Source organism: Acomys russatus, chromosome 21, assembly GCF_903995435.1.
Source record: "Acomys russatus chromosome 21, mAcoRus1.1, whole genome shotgun sequence".
Taxonomy (NCBI): domain Eukaryota; kingdom Metazoa; phylum Chordata; class Mammalia; order Rodentia; family Muridae; genus Acomys; species Acomys russatus.
In genome coordinates, this window is record NC_067157.1 from 44,039,565 (window position 1) to 44,058,367 (window position 18,803).

General features: G+C 43.1%; 1 protein-coding gene across 1 annotated transcript in view; it reads left to right on the plus strand.

Moving 5' to 3' along the window:
* Ust (uronyl 2-sulfotransferase) overlaps window positions 1-18,803 on the plus strand; it is a 287,561-nt gene that overhangs the window by 107,793 nt on the left and 160,965 nt on the right. The window contains exon 2 of the mRNA XM_051164562.1: window positions 10,250-10,293. Within this exon, the coding sequence (XP_051020519.1) occupies window positions 10,250-10,293 (44 nt within the window). The remainder of the gene's footprint in view (window positions 1-10,249; window positions 10,294-18,803) is intronic.

An 18,803-nucleotide genomic window follows, 5' to 3' on the forward strand; every position in this document is an offset into this window, starting at 1 on the left:
ACCAAGACTCAATGCCCTGCAATCCCTTGCATACACAGGTGCCCTGACCATAGCTCAGTGCCAACATACTGACCAGGATCCTCTGCTCTTTGCTTGCAGATGCTACTTGCCTCTTATTCCTTCACAGTGGCCGGTTTCCTCCTTACATGAGACGTCAGCAAAGGCTGCCCCCTTCCCCACATGACTCTGCCTTCTCTTCTGCCTTTGGGTTCGGCTGCTCCCTCTCACTCCACCTGGGCCTTTTACTCTTTCTCCGACTAGACCAGGCACAGTTGTAACACACTCATTTTGTAAACATTCATTTAGTATATATGTCGCTCTCTTTCTACTGCAAGCTCTGTGGACAGGATGCCGGAGTGCTGCCCTACAGTCCATATGCTAAAACCCTTATCCATAGTGTGTTAGTATTTAAACATGGGGAGTGTTTGGGAGATGATTAGGCTTGGATGGAATCATGAGGATGGGGCCCCCATAATGGGATTAGTGCCCTTATAAGAAAGGGAAGAGAGATTAAAGCTCTTGCCCTCTGACTATAGGAAAGAGATGATGACCCTGTGTAAACCAGGGCTACTTTGGCATACTGCTCACCCACCAGCCTCCAAAGATGTAAGAACTAAATATGTGTTGTTAGCAGTTAGTTTGTGCTAATTTGTTATGGCAGCCCAAACTGGGACTCAGAATAATGCCTGACACTGAGGAGACCCGGATAAAAATTTAATGGGGTGTGTAGCTACTTATGTTCCTGCCTCTCCTTCACCACCCACCCCAACCCCCATCTTCATACTTTTTCCAGATACTTACTCATCCTTCTGCTCAAGCCTGGTTTCATATGTGGTTGATCATTGGCTGACACTGATATTCATGGGTGTTACTGCTTTTCAACAAACACGCTAAAACTTGAACATCCCAATTAGAGGCTGAGAACTCCCTGCAGCCATATACAAAATACTTGGCATCTCGATTGTCTTTGGGAATTGCCGTTAGCATTTGAGTCCTATGTGTTTTAATCCTCTTGATGATGTAGTTTTACTTTTAGAGAAAGGGTTTGATTATGTAAGAGCATCCTTGTCATTCCCTTTCAAGTCTGGAGAGTCAGTTGGTAATAGAGTGAAGATTTTGGCTATTTAGAAGAAAAAGAAAAAGCCACATAGCACTTTGTGTATGCTGTTGACTGAGCACTTAGGTCTATTCTTAGCTTTGCTACTACACAGGCAGTATCACGGCCTTCTGGCTTCCTCTGCATCAGTTGTTTTCTTCTTTCTGTAATTGGAAGGGTTGGGCTCTCTGGTGTTGATGCCATCCCGCCCTCTTCATGTGATATGTATATGTGTGTGCTCATTTGGGGGTGGGGAGTCAGTCCTGGTGGCTATCATGGCAATGCCAGAGAAAAAGTTGTTGCCTAGAGCAATGCCTTGAGATCATCTTTCATAGATAGTAATTGATGTGCCAATAATCTCTACCCTTCACATCATGGAATACGTAGGAAATGAAAATATTCTTGGATCACACCGAAGCAAACTGGTGAGGACAGGGGGTTATTCATATGAGAATCCATTGCGTTCTCTTTTTGTTATATAGTAGGTAGGAAGACAAAAAGTAAAATGGTAGGAAGTAGACTGAATACTGAAGCTATAGAAAACCACCAGATTAAAAAAAAAACAAAAAAAACCATGGCACTGGAGACATGGTTCAGTGGTAAGAGTGCGAGCTGCACAGCCTAAGGACCTAAAGCTCGGGTCTAATCCCATGTAAAAATGCCTGATGTTGTGGAATACACGTCTGTAGCCCAGGGGCTGTAGGGGGTGGAGATAGGGGCATCACTGGGATTTGCTGGCTGCCAGCCCACTCCAAACTGAGCCCAAGCTGTAAAATGATAGAACAGGAGACCCAGAGTCTTTCTCTGGCCCCCACACAAGCCTACACACACACACACACACACACACACACACACACACACACACACACACACACACACAAACACACACATATACATGCACACACAATTTATAATTAAGAACAATGACCATTTTTCAGATTTTTAACTTTAAATACTCATTCTTTCAATGTTATTAGAATTAAATTAGAAGGCTTTATTCAGATTTTTAAAAAGATGAAAAAAGGGGACCACATACAAAACAACGATGATGTTAATTTTCATTGCTGCTGTAACAAATTAACACAAACTCAATGGCCTAAAAACACAAAATCAGTGTTTTATAGTTAAGTTTAACATGGGTTTTAATGGGCTCGAATAACTTGTCAGCAATGCTGTGCCCCTTATGGAGGCTCTTAGAATTTTGTTTGTGTGTTTGCTTGCTGTCCTTTTCAAGTGCCTGCAGGTCACATTCCTTGAGTCCTTGGCTCCTCATTCTCCAAAGCATATTGTGAAGACCTGCTGCCTGGCATGGCTGGCATGGCCTGCCCTCTACCTAGGGGCAGGCCTTCCTATCTCCCAGAGACTAGCTATATAAACCAGACATTTTGGTTTCACTGCCTTTTTGTCCCTTTTCCGTTTGCCCACCTCTCTGCCCTCTTTCCATCTGTTCCCGCTCCCCTGCCTGTGCTCTCTCTTCTCCTCCCCCTCCTGCACTGCATCCAATAAACCTGCATTTCTATATTATAGCTTCTTCGTCATTAGCTCAGTCCGATTATTTAATCAATAACCTATTGCTCACCCTCTGTCAATCACACATATCCCTCACCCTCTGTCTCTCCTCTGTCACATATGTCTGACTCTGTCCCACTGCCTGCCTCTTACAAGGACCCTCATGATTTTAATGGAGGACCCAGATCCTTGGGGATGAACTAGATCCTTGGGGATGAACTGCGTCATCATGCGTCCTGTTCTGTGAAGTCACGTATTCACTACTAGACTCTCCAGGTTAGCACAAGGACAAATTGGGAAGTAATTTTTCCACTAACTACAACTACTATTAAAAAAAAAAAAAAAAAAAAAAAAGAGCATCCCTGGAAGTTGTTAAGAACCAAGTAGAACTTTCTCTTCTGCTGTTCAACAATGTGATGTTGAAATGTCTTGTAATTGTTTGAATGAGTTTGTTTCATTCATATGAAACCAACTTTTCATATCAAGTATTTCTCAGTAACACCGACTGACAAGTGGATCTACACTGAAGGGCAGCCACCTTGTATTGAACTAGGATTATTGTACTGGAGAGGTAGCTGGGCGGTCCCTCACCACACCCACCTTGCCAGTACTAGGCTGTTCTCTGAGCTTCAGCAATCATCAATTCGTGAGTGGCCCTTTCTCCTTGATAGGTGCCAGGTGTTGGAAGATAGTGCCAGAGGCCCATGCCTACCTATTCAGTAACCTGCGTGGCTTACAGAGCACAGAGAAGACCGCACTCATACTGATGCCCCAGACTGGAATCTCCAAGTGAAGCAGAAGATACAGGGGGTACAAAGTGGCTTCAGGGTCAACCAGCCAAGGTCAAGTCCAAGAGCGCCTACTGATTAGCAGTCCAACATGTATAAATCTTTGTGCCTTCTAATCCTGCCTCCCACCTCCTAGTGTTGTCATAGGCACTGTGTGGACTCAGGTCTGCGTAGTGCTATGCCCTAGGCTCAGAAGAGCATCGGGCTAGCCATGCCTGGCATGTAGCAAGCGTGCTGACTTTTTCAGTCTGGTCTTGTTTGCTTTCTCTCAGGGTAGATTCTGCCTGGTGTTCATACCATTCCCTCCACATACTTACAGGCCTGTGGAGTCTTGTTCTGCTACAAGAGAACTTGCCTGGGTGCTAGATAGAAACAGATGTGCAGGCCACCATCTGCTGTGTTTGCCAGCGCACTGGAGTCCCACTGGCTAGATCAGTTGGCTGTAGTAGTTATTTTGGGATAAGAATCTGATGAGAGGAAACAGAAGCCTAAGAGATTGGCACTCCATTTCTACCTGCGCAAGATCCCGTATTATGATTGCCATGGATTTCTAAGCTAATTTGGAAATGATATATATTTATACTTAGGTTGAAATTAGTAGGAGTGGTGCACTGACCACTTGATTGCAAAAGTAGTTTCCGTCTACCAACTTACCCTTAACAGTCCAACATACACATTCAGACTTACTGAAGAAATGAGTTATAAAGCAAGGTAGCCTTTTTTTTGAGCCAACAATAAAAGCAAAGAACATTGATTTTCTTTTCAGTTTAATTAAGAATAAAAGTCACTTTCTAAATCATAAATGGTAATAGTTTAATTTGGGTATTGTTTGGGAGTGCTTTGAAAGTCCAGTCTTCACACTTAGGATCAAGAAAGTATTTCAAGGGGGCTAGAGAGATTGCTTAGTAATGAAGAACCTGTATTGCTTTTCTGAAGGACTGAGTTTGGCTCCCAGCACCCATCTTGGGCACTTCATGCTGGCCTGCAACTCCAGCTCTAAGGAGTTACTTGAATTCACATAGACAGATGCACACACATATGCATAATTAAAATAATTATAAAATTATTTTCAAGGTGTTATTTATTAATGGGTTGAGTAAGCATCTAAGAGTGTTTTTATAAGATATATTTTTTTAGAAAAATGCTTATTTAATTAATTAATAGGACCATTTGTTTTAGTTTAGTGGAAAACAGTTTTACTAAAGTTTAAATAGTGCTGAACAAGCAATTTCCCCAAATATAAGTAATGTTGGGACTGGAGACACTGGGTGCACAGACTCCTCATTGTAATGGCGGCTGGTGCACGATGACAATGACCACGTGGTGATGGAAAACGGTGGCATTAGCATATTATTTTGGCGAACCCAAAGCCAGGGTTGCAGCGTTCCCTTCCACAGTAACTCCTTCATAAATAGCATCCTATTGGAGGCCCAGACTCCCAGGGGAGATATAGCCATGTGAGACTGTGTGGTCAGTAACCAGAACCCTGTGAGAAATGGCTTGTCCTGGAGATAAGAGGAGAGCATTTCAGTCATTTATGATTGTGATTTTCAAAGGACCTGAAGAAGGAAGGCTTTGAGGAGAGAGAGAGAGAGAGAGAGAGAGAGAGAGAGAGAGAGAGAGAGAGAGAGAGAGAGAGAGAGTGTGTGTGTGTGTGAGCTGAACTGACATGGCACGGAGGTGGCTTTTTGACATTGACACTAATGCATATCAGGGTTTCTATTCGAGGAGTGGGTAGTAAACGTTTTTATTCTTCGGGGATCTGTTCAGAGAAAAATAGAATCTGCTAATGCAAGATCCAAAGTCAAGAATAAATTATATCCCTTGAGGTTATGTAAGTTCATTAGCACATTGCTGAAGGTAGCTCAAATAATTACTTTTTTTTTTAAAAAAGGTACATTTTAGAAGGCCTATCCAGATAATATTGGAAAATAATAAAAAACATCAAGTGATTATATTAATGCTCATTTTTCAGATTATAAGCTACTTCACTAGCCTTGGGTATCCTTCTTTTTCTGAGTAATAAATGCAATTATAAAAGAAAACGTGAATGATAAGATTGGCTGATGCCAGAGCAGTGGTCATGAGTTTCTGATTGCTGTGATACATTGACAGGTTCCACTAGGTAGGACAATGTCAGTTTAGTGGGCATCACTTTTCAGCCATCCTCAAAAAAAAAAAAAGTGTATCATTCTACAAGTAGGCTTTACAAATTTCAAAACTAACTGCTATGTCACATCTTTCAAAGGGCTGCTGGTGACAGTGGAAGGAGAGTGACGCAGGGGCTAACTGTGATCCCTCAATACAGCAGTGGCTCCTCACTGAGCATCTACCATGTTCCAGAAGGCATTGTGCTTTGTGTACCTAAAGATTCCATTTGACATGTATGCTTACATTTAATCTATTTAATTTTCCTGACTGTGTCTTAAGGTCCCTATGTTGTCTCAAGCAGAAATAAAACCAAGGCACTGCTTCCAGGTCACTCAACTAAAGGGCAGGGCTAGGATCTGAACCAAGTCCTTTGATTCTGCAGCCTACAGCTCTGCTGTCTCCTGTGCTCTGTTCTGTCACCACGCAGTTCTGACAGTCCTGTATTATTGAAGGCATGACGTCATTCTTCTGGGGCTTCCTTTTTACTCTTCCTCTAACACAAGAGCAGCTCTGGCTACTCAAACTACACAGCAGTCCAAGACAGAGTTCAGATACCCACTGGGTTGTCACATCTGCTGTTTCGATTGTGAACTGTGCCTTTAAATGGCTAAGCCATCTCTGTAGCTGCAGATTAGCAGTTCTGGCAGTTTCTTTATATGGCTGTGCTGGTCTCTAGCGCAGTCCTCACAGGTGTGGCATTTGGCTAATCTATGCTCTCCAAGTCCCTTTACCTCCCTCTTCGTCAGGTCCACGGCCTGGAAACAGGACACGGCTCTTGGGGCTGCCACTAAAGAGGGTCTTTGCTTTAGATTTCCCAGGGGGCTTCTTACTCTCAGGATCTCATGGGTGCATAAAATATATGTGAGGCTCGTATGTGAGTGTCTCCAGAACTGTGGTTTTAAGTTACATTGCGTCTAGGGAACTGCAGGCATATGATGGATTTAGCCACTTACCTTCTCACTGAACCCGAGCACAGGGGTTCAAAGAGCCAAACACTGTTTACCATAGCTGCATATTCTGAAGTAAAAGCAATGTTGGAGTCTCGGAAATGTTTAGAGTAAACCTTTGCTGGTGCCATTTCAGGGAGCCTGTAGCCTGCTGCTCGTTTTCATTTCTTTACACCTTCTGAGGCACGTGTTACCTACACCTGCCTGGTCAGCATCGCACACAAATGGTCACTCCATGGTCATGTACACTCCATCAGCATTCACCTTTGACTTGACATCCGTGTAGAGATCTCTCATCACCCATGATGGAGGTGACCTCTGATTAAGATGAGCCTGGAAAGGATATAATCCTTTTCACTTCTAGAAAATTGGATTTGACCTGAGTTATGAAATATATTCATTTGTGCTGTAGCTCAGTGGTTCTCAGGCCTGGCTAGACATTAGAATTACCTAAGGAACTTAAAAAAAAAATGCCAACTGCCTGGGACTTTTTCCAGAATAATTAAATCAGAGTTGCAACGGCTGGAGCCTGGCATGGCATTTCTTCAGAGTTCTGTAAGCAAGTGGAATGTGCAGCAGAGGGTGAAAGAGCTGAGGAGATGGAAAGGCACGGGCCTGCTCCTGCCCTGCTGCTGCTATTGCCAGACACAATTAGTACTGCTAGTGAGCACTTACCAGGTGCCTACTGTATGCAGACATTGTTCTCGGGTTTATTGTTTTGTTTTGTTGCTGCTGTTGTTGTTGTTTTTGTGGAATGGTGTTAACCTCATGATTTTCTTATAAGGTACGAGCTTATTTTGTTTTACAGATGTGTATATAGAAATCTTTGAGGGTAATGAATACTGCCATCTGAGTATTAACATTCTTTTGGGGGATACTCCCTGCTACAAAAGAATATTTAACCTGATTTCTGGGTATATATCTGATTTTTCATGGTCATTGTCCTGTCATGTAGAGTTCCAGTGGCTCGCATATGGTTAGTCTGTTGGTTCCGCCAATAGAGATCACCATGGCTCTTACCACCCACCACCCATGGCAATAACAGGTATTACCCAGTAAACAGACAGCAGTCCAGATGCTTAGCCTCCTGGATCTAGTGTCAGACCTCACCTGAGTGTTTTAAAATAAATCATCACTGGAAATAGTTTATAAGCAGAAAGACTCCGATAACGTGGTGCATGGGAGACTGGTGGTACATGTGAACTCTGCTGACTGCTCAAGCTGTAAATCCCATGTACTTACATTTGCAGATGGTTTCTGATGCTGTGTGTACAGCCTTCCAAAAGGACTCCATTGTGAAGAGCAGCAAAGCTAGGGTAGGCTTTGGAGTGTATAGGCACATGAATGTTCTTTCAGTTGAGGGCATGTCCCCTGTCCCAGCCTGGCCCCTATTTAGTCTTCCTTTCTTTTTCCCCCTTTCCAGAATTCGGATCCTAAGCTCTCTGCCCAAAGGCCCCAAGAGCTTGCTTTTACCTCTCTGAAAACGTACACTGAATAGAATCACCTGGAAGGCCAAGCACCTTTGTTGTCTGCAAGCCCATTCTAAGCAAAGCATTTTGATAACAGCTCGTCCTTTGATGTCTGTTACCCGGTGCATTTTCAAACATCCTGACAGTTTTATTTACTTTGCCCTGTCAAAGCCTAATATCCTAGGATGAAAAGCTCTTCTTAAGTGCCAAGGAATTGCAGTCACACCTGAGGAGGAGAGGGAACTGGCTGCACATACCACAGAAACACCTGTCTTCCTGTAGCTGGCCCCCCCCCCCCAGAACCTATATTGCCAGTGTAAGGAAGCCATCCTTGAGTTCTGATGTACCGGGAGGACATGTTGTGTGGAATGTGTTGGGATCTGTCACATCCTTCGGGAGAAGACACAGTACAATGGTGAGCAACCGTACAGATTGTGTTATTGTAGGATATTGCTAAACACGCTTCTAGACCTAGGCAACTTGTTTAGGCGTATTCTCTGACTAAGTCCGACATTGATCTTTCTTTTCGTGTGCGTGCTTGGTGGAGTCTGGCACAGTAATGCGTCTCTAACCAACGTTCGCATTTAAGGGTTTGTCTAGCCCTGTCTTATGCAGGACAGGTATTTATGTTGTGTCTTGCGGTTTAAAGTGGCCCTTGCTGTCTGGTTAACATATACACACGGCCAATTAGAGTACAGCCCCTGTGGACATCAGGTGGGTTATAAATCAGCACACTACAAAGCAAAAGAGATAGGTGATGACTCAGGGTGGAAAAATCCGTATGCCAAACCCCACTTACTTATTGCGTTTGGAAAAATGTCCTCAGTTGAATTGTCCCTGGCTTAAACTCTGCTTCCCTTTTTATTCCAGTTTTCTAAGATATTTTTATGGTGTACTTTCAAAAGCACCTTTCATCTTCTCAAAGTAGGACATTTATCACATTCCCTAACCTATTGTTTATAGGTAACTTGTGCTTCCGGTGTCTTCTGCACTTCTTCCTGTAGCAAGCCCTACCGTCTTGCTTTGCTGGTGGAGAGTTCCCTGGGTTAATGAGTTATCCTGCTGGCTGGGAGCTTCCAGGTAGCCAGCTCCATATGATTCAGAGGCACCAAATGGTAGCATGTGCGGTGCTCATGCTACAAAACAGTCAAGAAGGCAGCATGCAAGCATGCTTTCCAGATGGGCAGATGCCCAAACACACTCTAGAAAACTCAGTTCTTCCATTCTGCCTGCAGTTCAGTCACCATAAGCAAGTTACTGGAGTCCTCTAGGTTTCTGTTTTCTCATCTGGAAAATGGGAGCAGTTCTAACCCACATCTGAAATTTGGATCTAGTAAAGCTGTATTTGTAAGTAAAATGCTTAGCAAAGCTTGCAGTCTTAGTTGAGTTGTGGTGTGTGTGTGTGTGTGTGTGTGTGTGTGTGTGTGTGTGTGTGTGTCTGTCTGTCTGTCTGTCTCATCTGCACAGGCATGTATGACATTGAGACAAGATTTGTTTAAAGGTTTCTCCGCCTTATTTTTTGGAGACAGGGTCTCTCTCTGTTCTGCTAGAATGGCTGGCCAGTGAGGTGGGATCTGCCTCTCTCCACCCTGCCAGCATTGAACTTGCAGGCTGTTGCTGCATGCCTGAATTTTTAAGTGGGTGTGCGGATCCAAACTCAGGTTGCCATTCCTGTGGAGCCAACACTCTCCCAACTGAGTCCTCCCCCAGCCCTCTGGGTCTTTCTTACTCACTAGGAAGCAATAACCATGCACTATGAAAACCCACCAGCAGGCGCCTATTAATCACATTCAAGCTAGGCTGAAAAGATGAAGGGAAGTTGGCAAGTTCAAAGCAAACTGGAGAAAGAGTGTAGTTCGCCAAAGCCTGGTAACCAAAGCACATTTGCAGAGCTATGGAATCTGAGCTTTGGGAGTGGGCTGGATGGTCAGTATGTTAACAGGTCCTATAGCTAATAGATGCTCGCACATGTCTTTCTGCATGTGGATGCTTGTGTGCATGCAAACGCATGCGTGTCCCTGACCAAACTAACCAGATGTGTAACATTGGTAAAACTGGACAAAGTGGTGATCAATTAATTACCCATCTTCCCTTATGTCTGGATAGAAATATATCTAGAATGCTCATTTTTTGTTTTATTTTAAATATGGAATTTATTTTATTTTAATTTATTTATTTACTTTACAACCAATCAATGTCCTTTTTTTTTTTTTTTTTTTTTTTTAACTGTTTCACAAGTTATTTTGGGAGCTAAAAAAATTTACCACTCAATTTCTTTTTCCCTCCTAGGAAATTCCACTTACTTGGATGACCATGGACCACCTCCTAGTAAGGTAGGGTCTTTGCTTGTGGCATAATCTGCTTTTTCTTTAGCAGAACTCATATGCTTGTACTCTGGCGGCTCCTGGGCAACCAGCAAACCCAACCAGGTTCCTCCTAGCCATGAGTCATTCAAAAGCTGGCGGTAGGCAGATGGTGTCAAAGGATCTTCAGCTATGGTGGAGCTTGAAGAGCCTGAAGATGGCCAGAGTGACAGGGGAGGAAGAGCCATTCCTCCATCTGTACTTGGAGCAGCCTGGGAATTGTGGTCCTGGCTTACTTCAGACCTTTGTCCACCTCCTCTGTATTGCGTCTCATGTCACTGGCCTTGACTGATTTGTTTTGGCACTTGGTGAGAGGCGCATGATAGAGCTTGCTCCTGGTGGTGGGCCCTGAGGCTCCTCTCCTTTCTATCAAACCATCTCTGGCCCACTTTCTAGTTGTATTACACCACTCGTGCCCTGCCAGTGTCTATGCTATGCCTCCCAAGTCTATGCTAGCTGTGCCCACCTCGCTCTTGCTGTGAGCAGCGTCACTTTGCTTTCGGCAACAGCACAGTTCGTGAATATAATTTTCCAGTCACTCTCTACTTTCTTGAGCTCTGTGAAAGCCAAATGCAAGCTCACTGAAATATGGGGGGAAACAAAACAAAACAAAACAGGATGAAAATGATCTTGACATGTGAGAAAAATACATGTGATGCAGTGAACATGATTTTTTTTTTTTCCTATCGTTGCAATTGATGGTGATGGTTGAGCAGCCCATGGAAGAGGAAGTTGTAATTGACAAATCAAAAGTTGGTCTTGTGTTCTTTATGGCTTTTGCTGTTTTAAGAGACAGAGTTCTACAACAGCCCAGGGTGGCCTCGAACTCACTATGTAGCCAAGGATAACTTTGAAGTCTTCATCTTAATCTGTGGAATACTGAGATTGCAGTCATTTACCATTGCACTTGTTTTTTTTTTTTTTTTTTTTTTTTTTTTTTTTTTTTTTAAATCTTATATGGTGCTTGGGATTCAACCCTAGGACCTTGTGCATGCTAGGCAAACACGCTTGCAACTGAGCTCCATCCCCAGCCTCTTGAAAAACTATTTCTCAAGGTGTATTGGTCCTGCCACTTTGTATGACACTAAGTGAACTATGTAATATTCTGAGCCTCAGTTTTTCCTGGGCAGAGTTTGACTGAAATTGCTGCCTAGAGCACAGAATGTCTGAACAGCACTCACATGCAAAGTGACTGTCAGTCAATCAGCAGTGGTCTGTGCTTACCTGACTGGGGTAGCATTAAGGTTATTGATGAATTGTGGAGTAGGATTCATCATAATTGAAGGGTGTCCTACTGTTGAATCCAGTGTGCGCTTTTAAGGTTATTTGGGATGTTGCAGGCAACAGGAACACCAATGGGAAACAACATCAACAACAAATAGTCTCCTAGAAGAGAAAATGGATACTGGGCCAAAGGTCAGGACTTGGTCTAACACATCCTCCTCATATCCTTATACAACCCTCAGTTCAGAGTGGCAATCGGTATTAGCTTTCCCATTGAATCCATCGAATTGGACCACGCAACCTAGAGCTGGGATCTGAACTTGAACTGCTGGTACCCATCCCAGGTTCGTCCCATGAGGCCAGGGCTCAAATGTGAGCTGGCATCTGAGTTGCCAGCAATGTTATTAAAACACATGCTGTGCTGGCTAGCCCCACCATTTCTGATTCCATGATCTGGGGTAGGAGCTAAGAATCAGTATTTCCAACTGGCTCCCAGGATGCTCACACTGTGTGTCTGCAGTCCACATTTGGAGCAGTTTCTGCAAAGGCTATGAGTGAAGGAAAATATTCCCCCAGACCTTTGCTGTGCTGTTTTCACTGCATGGCTTGTTACGTAAAGGTTACTTATTAATAAAATGATGATTCACCATCATTAAGGGTTTGGGACTTCAATTTTAAGTGAAACATTTTTCATTTGGTCAGCAACTTCCCAGGTGGGACAGGGGGCGGGGGGGGGGGGAGGGTGAGGGGGGGATGGAGGGAAGAGGGAGGGAGAGAGAGAGAGAGAGAGAGAGAGAGAGAGAGAGAGAGAGAGAGAGAGAGAGAGAGAGAGAAACAGTATGCATCATATGTGAGGTTTTCTTACTTCCCTGTCCATGCCCTGGCTTGATGTCAGGCAAAGGGAGTATGAACACTCCTTGAGGGTCTACTACCTGGTTGTTGGGTTTTTTTACTCTTGAGTACAGTCTGATAAGCCAGGTTTTTCCTCGGCAGAAGACTCAGGCCCACTTGACTTTGTAAGGCAGAATCCTTAGTAACAAGAATATATAATGAAGGGTAAAAACACCTCCTTGTCTGTGAACGTATTTTCTGCCCATGCTTCTGACTTCCGCTGGAGTGAAACTGAACCCTAGAAACAATGAATGCGGCCTTCCGGATTAAGGCCCCTGGAGTATCCCCTGGGTCAGAAGGCTGATCATTTCAGTCTACAGACCTCTGGCTTCGGGAGAGTCTTGGTGGTACCCAGAGGAGAAGGGCTCACACATGTCTGGCCTCTGGAATGAATCCACTCTGGCAGAAGAAAGTCACATGGCGGCCAGACCCATAGTTTTCATATTTGCTTAGCACTCAGAAATAACTTCTTGATGCCAAGACCAAGGGTTGCGATCTTGATAAAATAGGAGTTTTGGGCCCCGAAAATATCCCAAGTTACAAGTTCTCTTTTATTAAAAGTTCAAGCCAAACGAGTTTCACATTCCATAAGTAGTAGCCATGCGGAGGAAAGGGTGTGCCACCTGGCGCACACTGGGCCTGCCTCTCTTCTCTCCAGGATTTTCATAAGAGAAAAATGAGCGAACGCCTGTGATTTTCCCTTGGTTTTGAAATCTCCTTGGACCCCACAGCTCACCTCCATCTTTGAGTGTATAATTCTTTTAGTATAGAAGGGCAAAGCTAGTGCTTTTTTTGGACAACCATTTTTTTTTTTACTGTGTTGTGTGAGGATGGAGAGTGAACTGAGAACGAACACGTGGATCTCTAGTGAACAAAACGGAAAGATACTCTTGAATACAACACCAGGCACAAAACGTCACATATGGTGTGATAGCCAGGTCTGTAGGGAAAAGCGTGACAGGTTTCTAGTGGTTTTCTGATTTCAGGCAGTAGGGCTTTAGGTGATTTAAACAAAATTTTCCTCGTCTACTTTTGTGTATAATTAGAGTTCATTAAAGTAATGCCTGGTCATTTGAAAAGCAGGGGAAAGGGATTTCTGGGGTAGGGGAAGACTGAAGTTGAGCGTAAGAGGCAGCACACTGAGCATCTTGTCCCATCACACACTCCTGAACCTGTCTTTATCTGGCATGTCCTACCTGGTGGGAGCAGCGGTCAGTAGCGCTGGTGAGTGTGCTGGTAGGAAGCGACCACAGGGTATCATTTCACGTGTCTGGGCTTCCCATAGATGACAGACAGAGCAAGAGATGGGTTCTGGGGAACTTGAGGATAATAAAATCACTACCCTCAGCTGACCTGTATCTCTTCTTGTGCCAAAGACTCTGCCAAACACGTTGCATGAAAAATGTACTCTCTATCAGGCTCTATAAAAAGAGGAAGTCATTTTTGAAGTCTTTACTGTGCAGACAAGAAATCTGGATCCCAGGGAAGCTGACTAATTTCCAAAAGGTCAGACCTAAGTGTTAGACTTCAAATTCAATTTCAGAATGTGAAGTGCCAGGGCCCGTGCTTTTAGTAATTTCAAAATAACTAGGTGAAATGCAAGCATCTTTCTTTCTTTCTTTCTTTCTTTCTTTCTTTTTTTCTCCCCCACCCCTACTTTCTTGTCTGTCCTGTTTTGAGACAGGGTTTCTCTATGTAGTCCTGGCTGTCCTGGGCTCACTTTGTAGACCAAGCTTCCTCCCAAGTGCTGAGATTAGAGATGTGTGCCACCACAACTGGCTCATTTATTTATTTATGGGATTTTACATGTACTTTGGGGCATAAAAATTTAGCCTTCAGTTTCCAGAAAACAAAACAAAACTATTCATTACCACTCACCCTTTGATTTCCTGGGGCATTTTCAACTTTGAGAAGTCAGTCCTTCCGAGCCTACTTTATATGTGTGTTTTTTTCCCTAGTTATTTCATTTGTATACTTATTTTTGTCATTTTTATATTTTCAAACCATTTATTTGGTAGTACCATTCTGTGTCCGTGTAGCTAAACAGGCCATGCCTTTTTCTTTTTAAAGAATATCATTTGGTGAAGTCCTTCCTCTTAAATGACTGTGTAAAAATACTCTATGGCCTACTCATCTTGATAAGCACATGGTCTGCTTACTGGATTTTGATCTGAAAGAACTAATCTAGCCTGCCATCATGTGAAGACTCGAAGTTGAGGTTTTCCTACCTGGGCTCTTTCTTCAGCATTGTCTGAGTGTGCATTCACCTCTGCTTCCTCTATCACAGTGCTTCTCAGCCTTCTTAATGCTGCGACACTTTAACACAGTTCCTCATGTTATGGAGACCCCCCAACATAAGATTATTTTTGTTCCTACCTTATGACTGTAATTTTGCTACGGTTATGAGTCATAATGTAAATATCTGATGTGCAGGATATCTGATATGTGATCCCTGTGAAATGGTCATTTGGCCCCCAAAAGGGCCATGACCCATAGGTTGCAAACCACTGCTAGCTCTTGTAATATTCTTGAATGCAAGTTAAAAGCAGACTACACAGAATGTTGATGATGTGATAGAGTGCTTGCCTGCTGTGCATAATGTCTGGACTCAATCAATGCTTAGCACCATTGAAGAAGGGGGAGAAAATGAGGGAGACATAGGAAGGAGAGAGAGCGTGAGGGGAAGGGAGAAAGGGGGAGGGAGGGGAAGAGAATGAAGGAGGGAGGGAGGGAGAGAGAGAGAGAACAGATTACAAAGACAGTCTCCACTCATTATTTCTATCTTCTGGACATCTTCTGGAAAGATGAATGATGTAACACTTCGGCTAATGCAATAAGCAGTGTAAAGGATGATAGAACAATGGCTGTTCATTTTGCTAATGAACCATTCCCACAGGCCCACACCATTTAGCACACTAGCTGTTAGCATTTAAATTGAAATTCAAGAAGTAAGCATCTTCACTCTAATTGCACTGGCCACATTTCAAATTCTCCATGGTCATATGTGGTCAGTGTCTATTGTGTGGGAGGACATGTAATAACTTTCTACCATTCTTTCATTTTTCTTTCTGTGTCACAGTCTTTTGAAAAATGCCTCAGAATAATTAATATATATATATGTATGTATGTATATATGTATGTATGTATGTATGTATGTATGTGAATAGGGTCTGCCTATTTTCATTTTATTACATCTGTAAAGGTCTTTCTAAATAAGATCACATTTGCCAAGAGCTGGGCTTACAGGCATGCATCATGACCCAAGAAGATCAGAAGTTCAAAGTCATCCTTAATTTCGTAGTGCATTTGAGGTCAGCAAATGTGAGATCTTACTTAGAAAGAAGATCTGTGGGCATGTAGTAAAATGAATCTGGGGCAGACCCTAAGTGCATTTTGCCTGAGGATTTCGTAAGAAGAGGGAAACTTGGGCTCAGGGACAGAGACACCCTAGGGAATGGTGTGCTTACCCAAGCTGACGCAGGGCAAGGGGACCCCTGTAGCTGAGATAAGGGCTTGGAACAGACTGTTTTCCTGAGACCCCAAAGTACAAGACATTCTGTAAGAGCCTCATTTGAGACCTATGAACTTCTGACCAATGAGTGATCACACCTGACCATCTTAAGCCAGCCAGTGTTTAGGACCTGGCTGTGATAAGGCAGCACTAGGCAGAAAGATAAACAGGCTATGTTTAATGTCTTTCATGGCCTCAATAACATTTATTGTTGAGTCATGTTATGTGTTATTTGATTTAATAAATCAAATGGTTAGAACTATGGTTCTACTTAACAAATGGTTAACACTGTGGCTAGGAGCTTACCACAGTGTATGGCTTTTCTAAACAACATTTATGGCTGGGCGTGGTGGCTCACGCCTTTAATCCCAGCACTTGAGAGGCAGAGGCAGGTGGATTGCTGTGAATTTGAGGCCAGCCTGGTCTACAAAGCAAGTCTAGGACAGCCAAGGCTACACAGAGAAACCCTGTCTCGGGGGGGAAAAAAAACAGCAACAAACACCAACAGCAACAACAAAAAAACCCCAACATTTATTGTTACACAGATCTCAGACTGTCTTCAACCTTTCTTCTTCATTGTTCCTTATAACTCATTTTACATAAAGATTTTATATTCCTTTTACATAGATATTTACTTTAGTTTATGTCTGTGGGTGTTTTGTATGTACCACATACATCCAGTACCCACAGAGATCAGAAGAGTATCAGGTCCCCCTGGAATTGTACTTAGAGATAGATAGTTGTAAGATGCCATGTGGATTCTGGGACCCGAACCCAGATCCTCTGCAACAGCAGCCAATCCTCTTCCTTGCCAAGCCATCGCTCCAGCCTCTTGGTATTTTATTATTCCCAACATTCACTCCAGTTTCCTCTATTTGAACTCTATCCCTACTCTTCTAATTGCCATTTTATGTATAAAACTGTATCATGAAGCATCATATTTTTCTCTAAAAAGAACCTTGGGTGACAGTTCATTTAATAGAAGGTTCCTGAAGCGAGGCATCTTATAGCCACAGAGGGTGGGGCTAGGAAGGTAACAAAAACAGAAACAAAGCCTCTTGACCTTTTAAAGAACATGGCATTATTTCTACAGACTACTCCGTGGAACATTTAACAACACAACTGCCAAAATTGTAAGGAAGGATTCATCCTTGTTTTTCTTTTTTCCCCCTTTTCAACAACTCCCTCAATTCTAAGACACCATTAGTTGAGAGACTTAAAAAAGCAGTTCCGGGGTACTGGAGTAAAGAAAAATGAGTTTCATTGTTTCCTTAGCATCTACAAAGGAAAACTAAAATATTTTATAGTTATAGTTTATAGTTATAATTGGTGTATAGTATGTCCCTTGAAGGGTTTGAGAGCACAATTACTTTCATGCTGTTGAGCCAAGCTTCAGTCAGTTTGGACAACTGTTCTGATCCTACAAAGTACCTTTTCTCCAAAGGCAGGATCACTGGAACTCATGCACACCCTGTCTCCCTCCTTTGGCGAGCATCACCTTTTACTCAAACACAAGGGCTGAGATTCAAGAAAATAATGCATTTCTTATTCCTATCCCCCAAGCCACCAAACCTGTGGATGCAGCCATCCACCTTGTTTTCTTTTTGTCTGTGCTGTCCTGCAAGAAGGAAACCAATCCCTGGTGACATTGGGTTGTGAGCAGCTGGCCTGCATCCTTCTGTTGTAGCCAGTTTCTGTCTTCCTGCTCCTTCGAACAGCAACCTCTGTGCTTAGTGGCTGGCTGTCCCTCACAACTGGAATTCTCCGGTGTATAGTATCTTCTCATCTTAAAGGCAAAACTAGTGAAAATTCTTTAGGCTATTTTAACATTGCAAAGCATTCTAAATATAAACTAGTGGCAAGACTAATAAATATGCACATGGTACCAACATTTACATTTAGCCCAGTACCAGCCTAACTTGTCAGATGTTGCGTTCTAACCCGTATGTTCGTCCTTGGTGTACAGGGAGAACAAGCAGTGTGAACTGGTGTCAGACCTCAGTTCAAATCTCCCCTGGTTACCTTAGCTACACTGGATACTGTTTTTGAGCTTCAGTTTCTAAAAGAGTGATTCTCCACCTCTGGGTCGAGACCTTTTTGGGGATTGAATGACCGCTTGACAAGGGTCACCTAAGGCCATCAGAAAACGCAGACATTTATGTCACAATTTGTAACAGCAGCAGAATTACAGTTATGAAGTAGTTAACAAAACTAATTTGATGGTGGGGATCCAGCACAACGTGAGGAACTGTACACAGCATTAGGAAGGTTGAGAGCCACTGGTCTAAAAGGTAGTAGTGACTGTCTCAGAGTTGTAAACTTACATGAAATGGCTGGAAAGCACCTAGCAGGTGCCAGGCATGTAGTGAGTACTCAGCAACCAGCCTCTGGTACTATGCAGGTTTCCTTTTCCAAACTCCGACCCTCATAATTCAGTTTGCTCCCAACCTGCTACACACTTACCTCATTTTCTCTGGATTTTTAAAATCAATTAACATAGAGACTACAGGCCTCCTAGCTTATAAGAATATTTGAGGCTCCTGTTTAATTGTTTGAGCTGGTTCGGGACACTAAGCATGGCCTTCCACAATCTCTCACCATTGTTTCCTAGTGCCTGTCTGTGTTCAATCATGATTTTACTGAAGTACTTAAAAAAAAAAAAAAAAAAAAAAAACTAAAGGAGTAAGGCTGCTTTTTGTTTTATTGAAGAATAATAGGATTGTGCTTAATGATTCATGATAAATATATTAGGTATAGAAAGAGACCTTAACAAGGCAGAATAAAGCTAAGAATTAGAATCAGCCTCGCTCTAATGAGCCTGACCTTGAAGGAGTCCCTGCTGTGCCCCTGTTTC